The sequence below is a fragment of the Coregonus clupeaformis genome, chromosome 2, assembly GCF_020615455.1.
Source record: "Coregonus clupeaformis isolate EN_2021a chromosome 2, ASM2061545v1, whole genome shotgun sequence".
Classification (NCBI taxonomy): Eukaryota; Metazoa; Chordata; class Actinopteri; order Salmoniformes; family Salmonidae; genus Coregonus; species Coregonus clupeaformis.
This window is the reverse complement of record NC_059193.1, coordinates 14,617,122-14,636,366: the sequence shown is the minus strand read 5'-3', so window position 1 is coordinate 14,636,366 and position 19,245 is coordinate 14,617,122. Positions and strand designations below refer to the sequence as shown.

The window sequence follows — 19,245 nt, the reverse complement described above, 5'->3', positions numbered from 1 at the left end:
TCTGATCCGAGGTCAGGTGTTAACTACAGATGGTACTCCCCTGGTGGGAGCCAATGTTTCCTTCATCAATTACCCACATTACGGATACACACTCACTCGCCAAGACGGAACGTACGTACCACATACACACACGTACACACACACACACACATACACACACATACATAGTAACTAATCCTATTCTGATTCTGTCTGCAGGTTTGACCTGCTAGCAAACGGCGGCGCCTCGTTGACCCTGAGGTTTGAGCGCGCTCCGTTTATCACGCAGGACCGCACGGTGTGGTTACCATGGGGTCGTTTCTACGCCATGGATACGCTGGTGATGAAGACTGAGGAGAACACCATCCCAGGATGTGACCTCAGTGGCTTCCTCCGACCAGACCCTGTGGTCATCGCCTCACCTCTGTCAACACTCTTCTCCTCTAGACCCAGGGACAAGCCCATCATACCTGAGACACAGGTAACCAGCCTCTCTTTCCATCTCCTTCCTCTGTCCTCTCATCCCTCTGTCTCTCGTCTCTCTCTCTCCAGGTGCTGTCAGGTAACCAGCCTCTCACACTCTCATCTTTCCTCCATCTTTCCCATCTTATCTGTCCCCAATCTCTCCCTCTCTATTCCATCTCTCTCTCTCACTCTCTCTCTCTCTCTCTCTCTCTCTCTCCCTCTCCCTCTCCCTCTCCCTCTCTCTCTCTCTCTCTCTCTCTCTCTCTCTCTCTCTCTCTCTCTCTCTCTCTCTCTCTCTCTCTCTCTCTCTCTCTCTCTCTCTCCATGAGATGATAGATGTCCCAGGCACCAGTCTGAATCTCTGAATGTCTCTGTCTCTGTCTCTGTCTCTGTCTCTGTCTCTCTCTCTCTCTCTCTCTCTCTCTCTCTCTCTCTCTCTCTCTCTCTCTCTCTCTCTCTCTCTCTCTCTCTCTCTCTCTCTCTCTCTCTCTCTCTCTCTCTCTCTCTCTCTCTCTCTCTCTCTCTCTCTCTCCATGAGATGATAGATGTTCCAGGCGCCAGTCTGAATCTCTGAATCTCTCTCTCGCTCAATTCATTTCAATTTAAGGGCTTTATTGGCATGGGAAACGTATGTTAACATTGCCAAAGCAAGTGAAGTAGATAGTAAACAAAAGTGAAATAAACAATAAATATTAACAGTAAACATTACACTCAGAAGTTCCAAAAGAATAAAGACATTTCAAATGTCATATTATGTATATATACAGCGTTGTAACAATGTGCAAATAGTTAAAGTAAAAATGGGAAAATAAATAAACATAAATATGGGTTGTATTTACAATGGTGTTTGTTCTTCACTGGTTGCCCTTTTCTTGTGGCAACAGGTCACAAATCTTGCAGCTATGATGGCACACTGTGGTTTTTCACCCAGTAGATAAGGGAGTTTATCAAAATTGGGTTTGTTTTCAAATTCTTTGTGGATCGCTGTAATCTGAGGGAAATATGTGTCTCTAATATGGTCATACATTTGGCAGGAGGTTAGGAAGTGCAGCTCAGTTTCCACCTCATTTTGTGGGCAGTGTGCACATAGCCTGTTTTCTCTTGAGAGCCAGGTCTGCTCTTTCTCAATAGCAAGGCTATGCTCACTGAGTCTGTACATAGTCAAAGCTTTCCTTTTTGGGTCAGTCACAGTGGTCAGGTATTCTGCCACTGTGTACTCTCTGTTTAGGGTCAAATAGCATTCTAGTTTGCTCAGTTTTTTTGTTTGTTCTTTCCAATGTGTCAAGTAATTCTCTTTTTGTTTTCTCATGATTTGGTTGGGTCTAATTGTGTTGTTGTTTTTGTCCTGGGGCTCTGTGGGGTCTGTTTGTGTTTGTGAACAGAGCCCCAGGACCAGCTTACTTAGGGAACTCTTCTCCAAGTTCATCTCTCTGTAGGTGATGGCTTTGTTATGGAAGGTTTGGGAATCGCTTCCTTTTAAGTGGTTATAGAATTTAACGGCTCTTTTCTGGATTTTGATAATTAGCGGGTATTGGCCTAATTCTGCTCTGCATGCATTATTTGGTGTTTTTCGTTGTACATGGAGGATGTTTTTGCAGAATTCTGCATGCAGAGTCTCAATTTGGTGTTTGTCCCATTTTGTGAATTTTTGGTTGGTGAGCGGACCCCAGACCTCACAACCATAAAGGGCAATGGGTTCTATAACTGATTCAAGTATTTTTAGCCAGATCCTAATTGGTATGTCAAATTTTATGTTCCTTTTGATGGCATAGAAGGCCCTTCTTGCCTTGTCTCTCAGAACGTTCACAGCTTTGTGGAATTTACCTGTGGCGCTGATGTTTAGGCCGAGGTATGTATAGTTTTTTGTGTGCTCTAGGGCAACGGTGTCTAGACGGAATTTGTATTTGTGATCCTGGCAACTGGACCATGTACCATGTATCGTGAGATTTTGAGTGAAAACCTCATTCCATCAGCAAGGGCATTGAAGATGAAACGTGGCTGGGTCTTTCAGCATGACAATGATCCCAAACACACCGCCCGGGCAACGAAGGAGTGGCTTCGTAAGAAGCATTTCAAGGTCCTGGAGTGGCCTAGCCAGTCTCCAGATCTCAACCCCATAGAAATCTTTGGAGGGGAGTTGAAAGTCCAGGACCTTGCCCAGCGACAGCCCCAAAACATCACTGCTCTAGAGGAGATCTGCATGGAGGAATGGGCCAAAATACCAGCAACAGTGTGTGAAAACCTTGTGAAGACTTACAGAAAATGTTTGACCTGTGTCATTGCCAACAAAGGGTATATAAAAAAGTATTGAAAAACTTTTGTTATTGACCAAATACTTATTTTCCACCATAATTTGCAAATAAATTCATAAAACATCCTACAATGTGATTTTCTGGATTTTTCTTTCTCATTTTGTCTGTCATAGTTGACGTGTACCTATGATGAAAATTACAGGCCTCTCTCATCTTTTTAAGTGGGAGAACTTGCACAATTGGTGGCTGATTAATACTTTTTTTCCCCACTGTACTCTATATCTCACTAGATCAGGATATTTAAGCCTCCATATATCTACTAGTTTTAATGTATCCATAACATTAATGATTTCCTTAAGAGCATGAGGGTGATTGTTTGTAGTGTGATTTCCTTTACGGTCCATTGAGCTATTTAAAACGGTATTATAATCTCCCACCTTAATAATAGAGTCTTAAGTTGCTTGCAGGGTTGATAATTTATTATTATATATATTGTCAAAGAAGTGTGGATCATCATTATTTGGTCCATAAAGGAAATTACTGTTAATTAATATCATCACCCCTTTTGAGTTTCTTTGCCCATGGGAGAAGTATATTTGGCCCCCCCATTCCTTTTTCCACGCAACTTCATCTAGAATTGTTGAATGAGTTTCCTGTAAACAATAGATATTATATTCCTTCTCTTGGAGCCATGTAGATATTGTTCTTCTTTTGTTATCTGCTAAGCCATTATAATTATAACTGGCTATACTTATTTCACAACATACCATAATGAGATACAAGTTTCAAAACTATTTATCATTATATATGTTTGTAAATTTACCCATAAAAAATACCATAGTGATTGAGTGTCCATATACAGTGGGGGAAAAAAGTATTTAGTCAGCCACCAATTGTGCAAGTTCTCCCACTTAAAAAGATGAGAGAGGCCTGTAATTTTCATCATAGGTACACGTCAACTATGACAGACAAAATAAGTATTTGGTCAATAACAAAAGTTTCTCAATACTTTGTTATATCATTTACATTTACATTTTTGTCATTTAGCAGACGCTCTTATCCAGAGCGACTTACAGTTAGTGAATACATCATTTTTTATACTGGCCCCCCGTGGGAATCGAACCCACAACCCTGGCGTTGCAAACGCCATGCTCTATCAACTGAGCTACATCCCTGCCGGCCAAACCCTCCCCTACCCTGGACGACGCTGGGCCAATTGCGCGCCGCCCCATGGGTCTCCCGGTCGCGGCCGGCTGCGACAGAGCCTGGATTCGAACCAGGATCTCTAGTGGCACAGTTAGCACTGCGATGCAGCGCCTTAGACCACTGCGCCACTCAGGAGTACACCCTTATATACCCTTTGTTGGCAATGACACAGGTCAAACGTTTTCTGTAAGTCTTCACAAGGTTTTCACACACTGTTGCTGGTATTTTGGCCCATTCCTCCATGCAGATCTCCTCTAGAGCAGTGATGTTTTGGGGCTGTCGCTGGGCAACACAGGCTTTCAACTCCCTCCAAATATTTTCTATGGGGTTGAGATCTGGAGACTGGCTAGGCCACTCCAGGACCTTGAAATGCTTCTTCACGAAGCCACTCCTTCGTTGCCCGGGCAGTGTGTTTGGGATCATTGTCATGCTGAAAGACCCAGCCACGTTTCATCTTCAATGCCCTTGCTGATGGAAGGAGGTTTTCACTCAAAATCTCACGATACATGGCCCCATTCATTCTTTCCTTTACACGGATCAGTCGTCCTGGTCCCTTTGCAGAAAAAACAGCCCAAAGCATGATGTTTCCACCCCCATGCTTCACAGTAGGTATGGTGTTCTTTGGATGCAACTCAGCATTCTTTTGTCCTCCAAACACGACGATATGAGTTTTTACCAAAAAGTTATATTTTGGTTTCATCTGACCTTATGACATTCTCCCAATCCTCTTCTGGATCATCCAAATGCACTCTAGCAAACTTCAGACGGGCCTGGACATGTACTGGCTTAAGCAGGGGGACACGTCTGGCACTGCAGGATTTGAGTCCCTGGCGGCGTAGTGTGTTACTGATGGTAGGCTTTGTTACTTTGGTCCCAGCTCTCTGCAGGTCATTCACTAGGTCCCCCCGTGTGGTTCTGGGATTTTTGCTCACCGTTCTTGTGATCATTTTGACTCCACGGAGTGAGATCTTGCGTGGAGCCCCAGATCGAGGGAGATTATCAGTGGTCTTGTATGTCTTCCATTTCCTAATAATTGCTCCCACAGTTGATTTCTTCAAACCAAGCTGCTTACCTATTGCAGATTCAGTCTTCCCAGCCTGGTGCAGGTCTACAATTTTGTTTCTGGTGTCCTTTGACAGCTCTTTGGTCTTGGCCATAGTGGAGTTTGGAGTGTGATTGTTTGAGGTTGTGGACAGGTGTCTTTTATACTGATAACAAGTTCAAACAGGTGCCATTTATACAGGTAACGAGCGGAGGACAGAGGAGCCTCTTAAAGAAGAAATTACAGGTCTGTGAGAGCCAGAAATCTTGCTTGTTTGTAGGTGACCAAATACTTATTTTTCCACCATAATTTGCAAATAAATTCATTAAAATCCTACAATGTGATTTTCTGGATTATTTTTCTCAATTTGTCTGTCATAGTTGACGTGTATTTAAGTGGGAGAACTTGCACAATTGGTGGCTGACTAAATACTTTTTTCCCCCACTGTAGCTGTACCATGATACAGTGGGGAAAAAAGTATTTAGTCAGCCACCAATTGTGCAAGTTCTCCCACTTAAAAAGATGAGAGAGACCTGTAATTTTCATCTTAGGTACACGTCAACTATGACAGACAAAATGAGGAAAAAAAATCCAGAAAATCACATTGTAGGATTTTTAATGCATTTATTTGCAAATTATGGTGGAAAATAAGTATTTGGTCAATAACAAAAGTTTCTCAATACTTTGTTATATACCCTTTGTTGGCAATGACAGAGGTCAAACGTTTTCTGTAAGTCTTCACAAGGTTTTCACACACTGTTGCTGGTATTTTGGCCCATTCCTCCATGCAGATCTCCTCTAGAGCAGTGATGTTTTGGGGCTGTCGCTGGGCAACACAGACTTTCAACTCCCTCCAAAGATTTTCTATGGGGTTGAGATCTGGAGACTGGCTAGGCCACTCCAGGACCGTGAAATGCTTCTTACAAAGCCACTCCTTCGTATTCCGGGCGGTGTGTTTGGGATCATTGTCATGCTGAAAGACCCAGCCACGTTTCATCTTCAATGCCCTTGCTGATGGAAGGAGGTTTTCACTCAAAATCTCACGATACATGGCCCCATTCATTCTTTCCTTTACACGGATCAGTCGTCCTGGTCCCTTTGCAGAAAAACAGCCCCAAAGCATGATGTTTCCACCCTCATGCTTCACAGTAGGTATGGTGTTCTTTGGATGCAACTTTGTCCTCCAAACACGACAAGTTGAGTTTTTACCAAAAAGTTCTATTTTGGTTTCATCTGACCATATGACATTCTCCCAATCCTCTTCTGGATCATCCAAATGCACTCTAGCAAACTTCAGACGGGCCTGGACATGTACTGGCTTAAGCAGGGGGACACGTCTTTCACTGCAGGATTTGAGTCCCTGGCGGCGTAGTGTGTTACTGATGGTAGGCTTTGTTACTTTGGTCCCAGCTCTCTGCGGGTCATTCACTAGGTCCCCCCGTGTGGTTCTGGGATTTTTGCTCACCGTTCTTGTGATCATTTTTGACCCCACGGGGTGAGATCTTGCGTGGAGCCCCAGATCGAGGGAGATTATCAGTGGTTTTGTATGTCTTCCATTTCCTAATAATTGCTCCCACAGTTGATTTCTTCAAACCAAGCTGCTTACCTATTGCAGAGTCAGTCTTCCCAGCCTGGTGCAGGTCTACAATTTTGTTTCTGGTGTCCTTTGACAGCTCTTTGGTCTTGGCCATAGTGGAGTTTGGAGTGTGACTGTTTGAGGTTGTGGACAGGTGTCTTTTATACTGATAACAAGTTCAAACAGGTGCCATTAATACAGGTAACAAGTGGAGGACAGAGGAGCCTCTTAAAGAAGAAGTTACAGGTCTGTGAGAGCCAGAAATCTTGCTTGTTTGTAGGTGACCAAATACTTATTTTCCACCATAATTTGCAAATAAATTCATTAAAAATCCTACAATGTGATTTTCTGGATTTTTATTTTCTCAATTTGTCTGTCATAGTTGACGTGTACCTATGATGAAAATTACAGGCCTCTCTCATCTTTTTAAGTGGGAGAACTTGCACAGTTGGTGGCTGACTAAATACTTTTTTTCCCCACTGTATTTGCATTGCTACTAAGTAACCCTCCAATTGTTCTCCACTAATTTCCCCGCTAAAGCCCCTCCCCGTCCCAAGTTGGGCTGTAATCCCAGTGATCGGCATACCACCCCGGTCCCTCCGGATCCCTAGGGCCCCGAGAGGCCAGGACCCATCCATCGAAAACAGCACACAGTACCACCCACAAAACAGAAGCAGGTCAACCGCCAAAAGCATTTCCAATGCTCTCTCCTCAATATATACAGTGGGGAGAACAAGTATTTGATACACTGCCGATTTTGCAGGTTTTCCTACTTACAAAGCATGTAGAGGTCTGTAGTTTTTATCATAGGTACACTTCAACTGTGAGAGACGGAATCTAAAACAAAAATCCTGAAAATCACATTGTATGATTTTTAAGTAATTCATTTGCATTTTATTGCATGACATAAGTATTTGATCACCTACCAACCAGTAAGAATTCCGGCTCTCACAGACCTGTTAGTTTTCTTTAAGAAGCCCTCCTGTTCTCCACTCATTACCTGTATTAACTGCACCTGTTTGAACTCGTTACCTGTATAAAAGACACCTGTCCACACACTCAATCAAACAGACTCCAACCTCTCCACAATGGCCAAGACCAGAGAGCTGTGTAAGGACATCAGGGATAAAATTGTAGACCTGCACAAGGCTGGGATGGGCTACAGGACAATAGGCAAGCAGCTTGGTGAGAAGGCAACAACTGTTGGTGCAATTATTAGGAAATGGAAGAAGTTCAAGATGACGGTCAATCACCCTCGGTCTGGGGCTCCATGCAAGATCTCACCTCGTGGGGCATCAATGATCATGAGGAAGGTGAGGGATCAGCCCAGAACTACACGGCAGGACCTGGTCAATGACCTGAAGAGAGCTGGGACCACAGTCTCAAAGAAAACCATTAGTAACACACTACGCCGCCATGGATTAAAATCCTGCAGCGCACGCAAGGTCCCCCTGCTCAAGCCAGCGCATGTCCAGGCCCGTCTGAAGTTTGCCAATGACCATCTAGATGATCCAGAGGAGGAATGGGAGAAGGTCATGTGGTCTGATGAGACAGAAATAGAGGCTTTTGGTCTAAACTCCACTCGCCGTGTTTGGAGGAAGAAGAAGGATGAGTACAACCCCCAAGAACACCATCCCAACCGTGAAGCATGGAGGTGGAAACATCATTCTTTGGGGATGCTTTTCTGCAAAGGGGACAGGACGTCTGCACCGTATTGAGGGGAGGATGGATGGGGCCATGTATCGCGAGATCTTGGCCAACAACCTCCTTCCATCAGTAAGAGCATTGAAGATGGGTCGTGGCTGGGTCTTCCAGCATGACAACGACCCGAAACACACAGCCAGGGCAACTAAGGAGTGGCTCCGTAAGAAGCATCTCAAGGTCCTGGAGTGGCCTAGCCAGTCTCCAGACCTGAACCCAATAGAAAATCTTTGGAGGGAGCTGAAAGTCCGTATTGCCCAGTTACAGCCCCGAAACCTCAAGGATCTGGAGAAGGTCTGTATGGAGGAGTGGGCCAAAATCGCTGCTGCAGTGTGTGCAAACCTGGTCAAGACCTACAGGAAACATATACATTTACATTTTAGTCATTTAGCAGACACTCTTATCCAGAGCGACTTACAGTTAGTGGATACATTATTTTATATTTTTCATACTGGCCCCCCATGGGAATCGAACCCACAACCCTGGCGTTGCAAACACCAAGCTCTACCACTGAGCTACATCCCTGCCAGCCATTCCCTCCCCTACCCTGGACGACGCTGGGCCAATTGTGCGCCGCCCCATGGGTCTCCCGGTCGCGGCCGGCTACGACAGAGCCTGGATTTGAACCAGGATCTCTAGTGGCACAGCTAGCACTGCGATGCAGTGCCTTAGACCACTGCGCCACTCGGGAGTACATACGTATGATCTCTGTAATTGCAAACAAAGGTTTCTGTACCAAATATTAAGTTCTGCTTTTCTGATGTATCAAATACTTATGTCATGCAATAAAATGCAAATGAATTACTTAAAAATCATACAATGTGATTTTCTGGATTTTTGTTTTAGATTCCGTCTCTTACCTATGATAAAAATTACAGACCTCTACATGCTTTGTAAGTAGGAAAACCTGCAAAATCGGCAGTGTATCAAATACTTGTTCTCCCCACTGTATATATATAGCTATTTAAAAATATATATCTATTCAAATATCTTGCATATCTTATTTTCCAGCATTATCAAATAATATGCGTAATAATGGCGGCAGTTCATGCGTAGGATTTTAACCTATAACCCGGATTGCCATTGTATTACATTACATTTTTGACAAGCAATTATTATTTTAGCAAACAATTATTGTGGTTCATCCTATATTCTCCCTAACATCCTTACCCCCTTGCAACATATGTGGGATAAACACACGCACATACTCTAACACACTCAACCCCTTTCCCCCACAATCAACCATAAAATCAGATGCTCAACGGTTGTTACATCCCAAAGCCCAACTCAAGAAAGGACCTAATTTACGAATGCATATACGAATACATATACAGTTACAGCTGTTTGAGAAAGCATGCAAGATTGAGAAAAAATTGACAACAATGTGAGATTTGATTAATCTATATAATCTATGTCAAGTCCTAGGTGATGGAGATCAGATCCACCCTCTTCACCTGAGACACAAACACTCTGGTCCCCCGTTGTAACCATTTTCCCCAAGCATCTCAGTACAGTCAGACCTTTGATTATTTTGTGCCACCTGGGCCACAATGATAAGCCCCCTCTCTGATTGTCCGACTGTGACCCCCTCCCCATGGGTTACTGCAGCCAGTGTTGCCAGCACTGCCACTACATGGGTGGGGGTACCCCACCTGAATCCCCACCAGCTAGGTACAAGGTCGTCAAGGTTCTCATTAGCAGCTTTGAGAATTTCCTTGTATATTATGCTCTCCCATCAGGGGGCTCTGGCTTTGTAGAACCAACCCTGCCAGGCAGGCTCAGGCTTATTCAAACACAAAAACGCACACCACACCTTCCATCACAATTCATCCAGACATACCCACATACTGTGCCTTCTCTGTCTTCTGTTTGCTATGTTTTTATCTTCACTATGTTGATTGAGTACTTGTGTTCTAATTTAGTTGTATTGGAAGATGTATTATTTTGCTTGTTATCTTTTCTTGATAAAATACCGTCTTTTCCCTTTATAAAATACTATACCTACTATAAATGTGCTTTATTATTACAATCCATACCATGGCTAGTATTGGGTGTTCCATTATTCGACTCCTCTTATAGAACTTTCAGAATAGCCATGGAGTAGTCTTTGTGTCGCAGAACATTTGGTTGTCAATATACAGTTTATCGACAACAAGAGCAGCACGCTTCCCTTTTGATCTATTTTCCTTGAAGATTGGGTACAGAACTTTGCGCCGTTCTGCAATCTCCCTTGGGAACTGATCATTCATGCCTATTTTCGTGCCAGCAAGTCTTTTACCTAGGCTTTTAACCATTACTTTATCCTTAAAAAAAAGCAAATTTGGCAACGATTGGACGCTCATATTTCTGTCCTCTTTGTCCGAAACGGTGTACATGTTCGAGTTGGATTTTGTCGACAGCCTCAAGTGGAATTTGAAGCGCTGTAAGAAAGAAGTCATTCACAATTTTTTCTGTAATCTCTCCCTCTTTTTCATGGATACCCGTAAGTACTTTTCTCTCATCGATCTAGTTTGTATGTCTAGTAAGGCTTCTCTCAGAAAGTTGTTCTCCTTTTTAAGTTCCTTAACGTCCGTTTCCATCCTAGTGACTGTCCCTTTTAGTTTTTTTGTATCGCTCTCCATTATCGCAGCTTTTCCATCACTCATTTCAAGACTCGCCTTCAACTCTTTTACATCATCACTGACCAACTCTAGTATGCCCAGTTTGTCATTTATTGACTTCAACAAGTCGCTTTCAACACTTACCAGTCCCATTGGTGAAAAGCATAAATCATCTGTATCAGTCGAGGAGTCGCGTTTTCTCTTGGAGATTGATTCTCCTCGTTTATCTCCATATTGAGGTTGGTGGTGCTGTGGCCGTGGCTGTGGGGTCCAGTGTGCTGGTCCAGGGTGTTGTCTCTGTGATCTCGGGGGGGTGCAGATTGCTCCGCTGTTCCTGGGTGGAGAGGTCGGGATGCGGTTTAAAGCGACATCCTTGAAAGTCTTAGCAAGGATGGGGACTGTCTCCCTATACAGGTGAACATGGTCATAGAGACAGTCCAGATCGAGGGTGGGATGGTGGGCCAGGTGTACATTGGGTCGCAGGGCACAGTCCCGAGAGAGGCTGGCGTTTATTCTTTGGATTGTGACAGGGTGGAAGTCCTTCCTCTGTAGAAGGGTTGACACCACGATCCTTGAGTTGGGGAAGATTGCGGAGGCCTTCTCAATCACTCCCCGTAGTGAAGTCGCCACCCTCTCCTGCTGAGCACGCAGGTCGTTGCTTCCGGTGTGTATGATTATGTGGCTTGGCGACCCGAGCTGGGCCTTATCAAGCAGCGCCATGGCACTCTGCGTTGTTGGGCACCACACCTTTCTCATTTTGTGTCTAGGGAAAAGTTTATTCTCCTGGACAAACTTCCCATTTGAGTCCATCAACAGGACAATCTCAGCCAGTGTTTCTTCTGGACTGGAGGGGGTAGAGTTGGGGCTGGTGGGTGTTGGAGCTGGGGTGTGGCTGGTCTGTGCCGGAGCCACTGTCAGTGGGAGGCTGTTCTGTGGGCTGGGGGGGAGGCATGCAGCCGGCAGGGCTGGGGAGGCCTGGCTGGTTGAGGTGGGCTCCTCTGCTGTGTGAGGGCAGGTCATAGAGTGGTGATCTAGCTGTTCCTGCAGCCTGTCCTCTGTTCTCTTTCTCTCCTGCAGCTCCTCTCTTAGTGTGGTCAGCTCGTTATTACTGCTCTGCCTGTCTTTTTGGAGCTCTCTCACCTCCTTTGTTAGATCAGCCAGCTCTCTCTTGAGTCCGTCTCTCTCTTGCTGAACTTCTTTCAGCTGTGTTGCAAGGCTGCTGTCCTGCTCTGTCCGCACCTTGGTTAGGAGCTCTTCTAAGGTGTGGATGTCTGGTTGCTGTTTGCTCACACTCTTCCTGAGCAGGACCACCTCCCCCTCCAGTTTGGTGAACTGATCCCTCATGGCAGCCATGGTGGTGAGGAGGGCCTGAGCCTGCTCTGCACTGAGGGGGTCGCTCTCCTCCTGGGGCGTGTCCTCCACTATGGTGGGAAGAGAGGTGCTGGATGTGCCTTTTTGGGTGGGGATAGTGGGGGTGAGGGTGGTGAGGGTGGTGCTGGTGGAGTTTGTCTTGTGGGAGGGCATGTCACTGGTGGTGTCCTTCTCTCTCTCTGCTCTCTCCTTAATGATCTGAAAGTCTGTTTCAAACAGCCTAAGGTTACCTTGCACCATGACAGTCCCAGTCTTGTAGAGGTTGATTGTTATCATGGTGCTGTCAGGATCGTCTGTCTCTTTGACTTTCAGCTTCCACCCATTACAGATTCCCTCTTTCTTTATGGATGGGTAGTGAGAGTAGACTGCTGAGCGCCATGCATTTGGCTGGTCAGTGAGAAAGATGAGATTACTCATATCACCGTCTGTGAAAAGGGTTTCTGGCCTCCCCTTTAGTAGATTCTGTTTAAAAGCTTTCCTCATGGTGTTGTTTTTGGCGTCTGGGGGATAGAAAATGGACTCAGTGCTGAGGGGGAGTGGGGACATGGTGCCTGTGGGCTCTGCTACTACTGCTGCTGCTGCTCTGTTCTGCTGCACCGTTGACATGGCAAGCAGTTGTGTTTGTCTGCTGCTGTTGCTAGCTAGCTCCTGTTTAGCTCAAAAAACAGCAAAAAGAGTGAAAAAATCTTCACACACAAAAACAGAAGATATGTTTAAAGTTAGAGTCTGTGCTTCTTTTTTATTTATTCACTCAGTTTGGTCGTTTGATGTAGTTGTATTAACTCCCCTTGCTAGGTTTGTTCTAGCTCAATTTTCTGGCTGGCTTGTTAGCCTGCTGGCTAGGTTTTTGTTGTGTAGCTAGCTAGTGAGAGTCAAAACTTCTTAATTTGAGGAGCAAAGTTACTTTTTTTATAGTCTGATTGAATAGACTTGTTGTTCATCACTTCTTATCTTTAATTATTTTTAGATTTAGAAATAAATCAGGAGCTCATGTTGAGCATGTGTCTCTCTCTCTCCATGAGATGATAGATGTCCCAGGCACAAGTCTGAATCTCTCTCTCTCTCTCTCTCTCTTTCTCTCTCTCTCTCTCTCTCTTTCTCTCTCTCTCTCTCTCCATGAGATGATAGATGTTCCAGGGTACAGTGAAAAATTATACAAATTAACAGTAAACATTACACTCACAAGTTCCAAAAGAATCAAACATTTCAAATAGTTAAAGTACAAATGGGAAAATAATGCCCTTTTCTTGTGGCAACAGGTCACAAATATTGCTGCTGTGATGGCACACTGTGGTTTTTCACCCAGTAGGGAGTTTATCAAAATTGGGTTTGTTTTCAAATTCTTTGTGGATCTGTGAAATCTGAGCGAAATATGTGTCTCTAAAATGGTCATACATTTGGCAGGAGGTTAGGAAGTGCAGCTCAGTTTCCAACTCATTTTGTGGGCAGTGTGCACATAGCGTGTCTTCTCTTGAGAGCCAGGTCTGCCTACGGCGGCCTTTCTCAATAGCAAGGCTATGCTCACTGAGTCTGTACATAGTCAAAGCTTTCCTTAGGTTTGGGTCAGTCACAGTGGTAAGGTATTCTGCCACTGTGTACACTCTGTTAAGGGCCAAATAGCATTCTAGTTTGCTCAGTTTTTTTTGTTAATTCTTTCCAATTTGTCAAGTAATTTTACTTTTTGAAGAATACTGCATGCAGTCTCAATTTGGTGTTTGTCTCCCTCTCTCCATGAGATGATAGATGTTCCAGGCGCAAGTCTGAATCTCTGAATATCTCTGAATCTCTCTCTCTTTCTCTCTCTCGCTCTCTCTCTCTCTCTCTCTCTCTCTCTCTCTCTCTCTCTCTCTCTCTCTCTCTCTCTCTCTCTCTCTCTCTCTCTCTCTCTCTCTCTCTCTCTCTCTCTCTCTCTCTCTCTCTCTCTCTCTCTCTCTCTCTCTCTCTCTCTCTCTCTCTCTCCATGAGATGATAGATGTTCCAGGCGCCAGTCTGAAGCACTTTCCTCTCCTCTCCACTCCTCTCCTCTCATCCTTCTCTCCTCTCTCTCTCTCCAGGTGCTCCACGAGATGATAGATGTTCCAGGGACCAGTCTGAAGCTGTGCTACCTGAGCTCCAGGACGTCTGGTTACCGCAGCCTGCTGAAGGTGACCATGACCCCAGTCATGGTGTCTCTGGGCCTGCTCAAGGTCCATCTGATGGTGGCTGTGGAGGGACATCTCTTCCAGAAGTGGTTCCACGCCTCGCCCAACCTGGCCTACACCTACATTTGGGATAAAACAGATGCCTATGGACAGAGAATCTACGGGCTGTCGGAAGCTGTCGGTGAGTGTGTATAGACAGAGTGTGTGAGTGCGGTGTGTAGGGTTTGTGTGTGTGTGTGCGTGTGTGTGTGTATGTATGTAAGTGTTTGTGTGTGTTGCATGATGGGAGATAAATTGATCTGTCACCATGACAACACTTCTTAGTTGTCACAGAACTGTCTGTTGGGACAGTAAACCCAACACCCTCTCTCTTTCAAATGAACATGTTTTTAATTGATTTCACGCCATAACGACAATGTTAATTGGGTTATGGCCTTAACGATGTGTTAGTGGGGTGAGAGGAGGAAGGGTCTGGTCTGTACATTTACATTTTAGTCATTTAGCAGACACTCTTATCCAGAGCGACTTACAGTTAGTGAGTGCATACATTATTTTTTTTTATTTTCATACTGGCCCCCCGTGGGAATCGAACCCACAACCCTGGCATTGCAAACGCCATGCTCTACCAACTGAGCTACATCCCTGCCGGCCATTCCCTCCCCTACCCTGGACGACGCTGGGCCAATTGTGCGCCGCCCCATGGATCTCCCGGTCGCGGCCGGCTACGTCTGTACAGGTCTGGTCTGGTCTGGACAGGTCTGGTCTGGTCTGGACAGATCTGGTCTGGTCTTGTCTGGTCTGGTCTGGACAGGTCTGGTCTGGTCTGGACAGGTCTGGTCTGGTCTGTACAGGTCTGGTCTGGACAGGTCTGGACAGGTGCTAAAGAGTACAAGCTGTGCTACCATCATAGGACTCATACTTAGCTCTTGGGTAGCTCTAGCTGTAAATATAACAATTATACATGTAACTGCAGCTCACTTTACTTTATTAGTGGTTGGTCTGTCTGTCTGTCTGTCTGTCTGTCTGTCTGTCTGGGGTTGACTGTCCTGAGCATTGAAGAGTTGCTTGTCTCCATACTACTTTGTTTATTAACTATATTTTCTCTCCCCCTCTCTGTCTCGCTCCCTCCAAAGTGTCGGTGGGGTATGAGTATGAGTCGTGTGCCAGTCTGATCCTATGGGAGAAGAGGACAGCAGTACTACAGGGCTTTGAACTGGACCCTTCTAATCTGGGAGGCTGGTCTCTGGATAAACACCATATACTCAACACACACAGCAGTACGTTTAAATATACTGTACATGTACACTGAATACAAAATATAAACGCAACATGCAACAATTTCAACGGTTTTACTGAGTTACAGTTCATATAAGGAAATCAGTCAATTGCAATAAATTCATTAGGACCTAATCTATGGATTTCACATGACTGGGCAGGTGCGCAGCCATGGGTGGGCCTTGGAGGGCATAGGCCCACCCACTTGGCAGCCAGGCCCACCCACTGGGGAGCAAGGCCCAGCCAATCAGAATTCGTTTTTTATTACAAACAGAAATACTTCTCAGTTTCATCAGCTGTCTGGGTGGCTGGTCTCAGACGATCCCGCAGGTGAAGAAGCCGGATATGGATGTCCTGGGCTGGCGTGGTTACACATGGTCCGCGGTTGTGAGGCAGGTTGGCAGTGTTGTAATACTCGAGACCACATAGGGTGTTTCGGTCTTGTCTCGGTGTCAGTGTCGGATAAATTCTTACTCGGTCTTGACTCGGTCTTGACTCAGTCTTGACTCGGTCTTGACTCAGTCTCGGACAGTGAGGACCCGTAATTTCTTCCCCAGACCAGCCGAGACCAACAGGCTAAAAAACTCATAATTATCAGTTTCTTTCAGTCAGCGCATAAAAGCAAAAAATAACAATTGCCTATTGAAACCTGGTATTCCTACTTTACTCATAACATTACTGTCCTTTACTTTAATTGAAAAATATCCTCAAACTCTGTCCCAATTTCCTTCACTAGCTGGTAGGGAAGAGTGGGGGAAATTGTTGGAAAGTTGCGCACTCACTATTAGTAAAGGGGAGAAAGGTTGAAATTGAATCTATTATAGACATGTCTGCACAGTGGCGAACCTATTGGACCTAGGCCTTCAGTGTGTGACAGGTTCGTGACGCTAAAAGGACAGCAACCGTAATACCAGCGCACTCATGTATGAGACTGCACTTTTTGTAAAACACAAAGGGTCAGTGGCGTAGTGGACAGAGAGTCTACGGGCTGTCGGAAGCTGTTGGTGAGTGTGTATAGACAGAGTGTGTGAGTGTGGTGTGTAGGGTTTGTGTGTGTGTGTGTGTGTGTGTGTGTGTGTGTGTGTGTGTGTGTGTGTGTGTGTGTGTGTGTGTGTGTGTGTGTATGTGTGAGTTTGTGTGTGTGTGTGTGTGTGTATCTTTCTGTCTGTGTATGTGAACAGTAATAGCTCTGAGGGTGCCAAGGCCCCCAACTCGCTTCACTAACTGCTAACTCTGCTTGACAGCTAATAACCCTTCACCACAGTTACGGCTGCCGCGTTTAACTGCCACCCAGGGCTTAGAGTGTCAAGTCTGTCATCTTTTAGAACAGACAAGAGTGAACTGGCCACACACACCCTCCATTGGTCCAATGTAGCTGATTCATTAGATAACCAACGATACTTTACTTTGAAAATATTTATTTTGAAGGGGACAAGGCACATAGATTAACATTTCTGTAAATATAAGTCCCTACAGCAGCTAACTGCCTTCAACTAATATGTGTTGTGACGTCACGAGAGGCTACACAGCTTTCAGCGGGATTGCTCAAGTAGTGCAAGGAGACAAGGTTCAAACAAAACAAGGATTTTATTATAGGTCTTGGGAAATTAACGAAAATATAACCAAATTCTGTTCTCTTGTGGCTCTTTAAGGGTTAACAGTTCAGGGATGTCTCTTCCACATCCAAAATCATAATTCTCACTCGCTCAGATAACTTTTCCCCAGCCTTACTGTAGTCCACGTTGCAGCTAGTGGCCAACCCAGCAAAAAGTCCTTCCAAATGTCTCTCACGTATTTCCACAGGTGCATATATCCAAAGGTGAGTATTTCCCAAAGGTAAGTATCTCCAAATCCTTATATTCCTCATGGAAGTGGACGTGCAGCACTCTTGTCCTCCAGAGAGCCCAGCTTGGAGACTGTGTCTCTTCCCTTCCCAAACCTTCAGCTCATCAGCTCCTCATTTGTTTCAGCTGCGTGGGAAGATTGGCCATAGAGGGTGGAGTTCCCGACCATACCAGCAGATGGAGCCATAGCTGTCTGGGTTTGCAGCCACCTCAGGGGGATGTAACGTCCCTCCAGGACACAGCCTCTCGTGACATCACACATCCCCCTCCTCGGGACCGACGTCCTCGTCGGGGTAAAGGCAGCGAAGAAGGCATCACGCCGGGAGAGGGCGTCCGCATTGCCGTGGTGCTTGCCAGACTGCTCTCTCTTCAACTCCTCCAACTCTAGGACCAGGGACTCAGCCTCCTGTTGTCTCTCCTTGAGTTTCTTACTGAACGCATCAGCCTTGGTTTTAGCAGAGTTTAGCTTCTGTTGAGCAGCTTTCAGTTCCTTCTCTCTCTCTGCCTCCGCATTCTTCATCTTGTTCTCCAACACCTTGTACTTCTCCTCTGCCTTCAGAAGGTTGGCTTTCTTTTGCTCCTCCAAGAGAGCCACGTTTGCTTGCATCTGGGCTTGCTGGCCAGCAACAAGGGCTTTCAATATGTCCTCCATTTCAGTCGGCGGGAGCCTACGGCCAACTTGGAAAACTGGGTGATCAAACCTTCGGTATCCTCCTCTGACATGCACTATTAACGCTTGAGCGTGCCCGTATTCTCCACCATCTGTGACGTCACGAGAGGCTACACAGCTTTCAGCGGGATTGCTCAAGTAGTGCAAGGAGACAAGGTTCAAACAAAACAAGGATTTTATTATAGGTCTTGGGAAATTAACGAAAATATAACCAAATTCTGTTCTCTTGTGGCTCTTTAAGGGTTAACAGTTCAGGGATGTCTCTTCCACATCCAAAATCATAATTCTCACTCGCTCAGATAACTTTTCCCCCAGCCTTACTGTAGTCCACGTTGCAGCTAGTGGCCAACCCAGCAAAAAGTCCTTCCAAATGTCTCTCACGTATTTCCACAGGTGCATATATCCAAAGGTGAGTATTTCCCAAAGGTAAGTATCTCCAAATCCTTATATTCCTCATGGAAGTGGACGTGCAGCACTCTTGTCCTCCAGAGAGCCCAGCTTGGAGACTGTGTCTCTTCCCTTCCCAAACCTTCAGCTCATCAGCTCCTCATTTGTTTCAGCTGCGTGGGAAGATTGGCCATAGAGGGGTGGAGTTCCCGACCATACCAGCAGATGGAGCCATAGCTGTCTGGGTTTGCAGCCACCTCAGGGGGATGTAACGTCCCTCCAGGACACAGCCTCTCGTGACATCACAGTGTGTTTATGCCAATCAAGCGTTGGTGATATGACTTTTTGTAAAACACAAAGGGTCAGTGGCGTAGTGGAGGCTATATGCTGGTATATGCCCTATTCCCACATTTCTTTCAGTGGGCATTGCCTATACTGACTTCTTAATCCCTTCCTTTGCATATAAAAGTAGTGTAGTGGAGGTATACAACTTATTAATGATGTAGTCGGCTACAATAGAGAAATCATGCACAAAGTAGCCTACCCAATCGCAAAGCACGTGAAATATATTCACATGCGCGCAGCACACATAGTTTAGTTTCAGCAGAATATCATCTGCAGTCAGCAAGAGCACTCAGCTCTCAACTGGTTGTCACATGGAGCAGCTCACAGAAGAATGACCTCGGTAGCCGGTAGGTAGGAAAGACGTTTCAATTTATGATACTGTATCTACCAG

At 45.4% G+C, this 19,245-nt stretch overlaps 1 protein-coding gene across 1 annotated transcript in view; it reads left to right on the top strand.

The window, feature by feature from the left end:
* LOC121586116 (teneurin-2) overlaps nt 1-19,245 on the top strand; it is a 130,486-nt gene that overhangs the window by 59,961 nt on the left and 51,280 nt on the right. Inside the window, exons 14-17 of the mRNA XM_045225505.1 lie at nt 1-111; nt 199-460; nt 14,247-14,514; nt 15,467-15,610. The exon at nt 1-111 is cut by the window's left edge and continues 9 nt beyond it. Coding sequence (XP_045081440.1) covers nt 1-111; nt 199-460; nt 14,247-14,514; nt 15,467-15,610 — 785 coding nt within the window. The remainder of the gene's footprint in view (nt 112-198; nt 461-14,246; nt 14,515-15,466; nt 15,611-19,245) is intronic.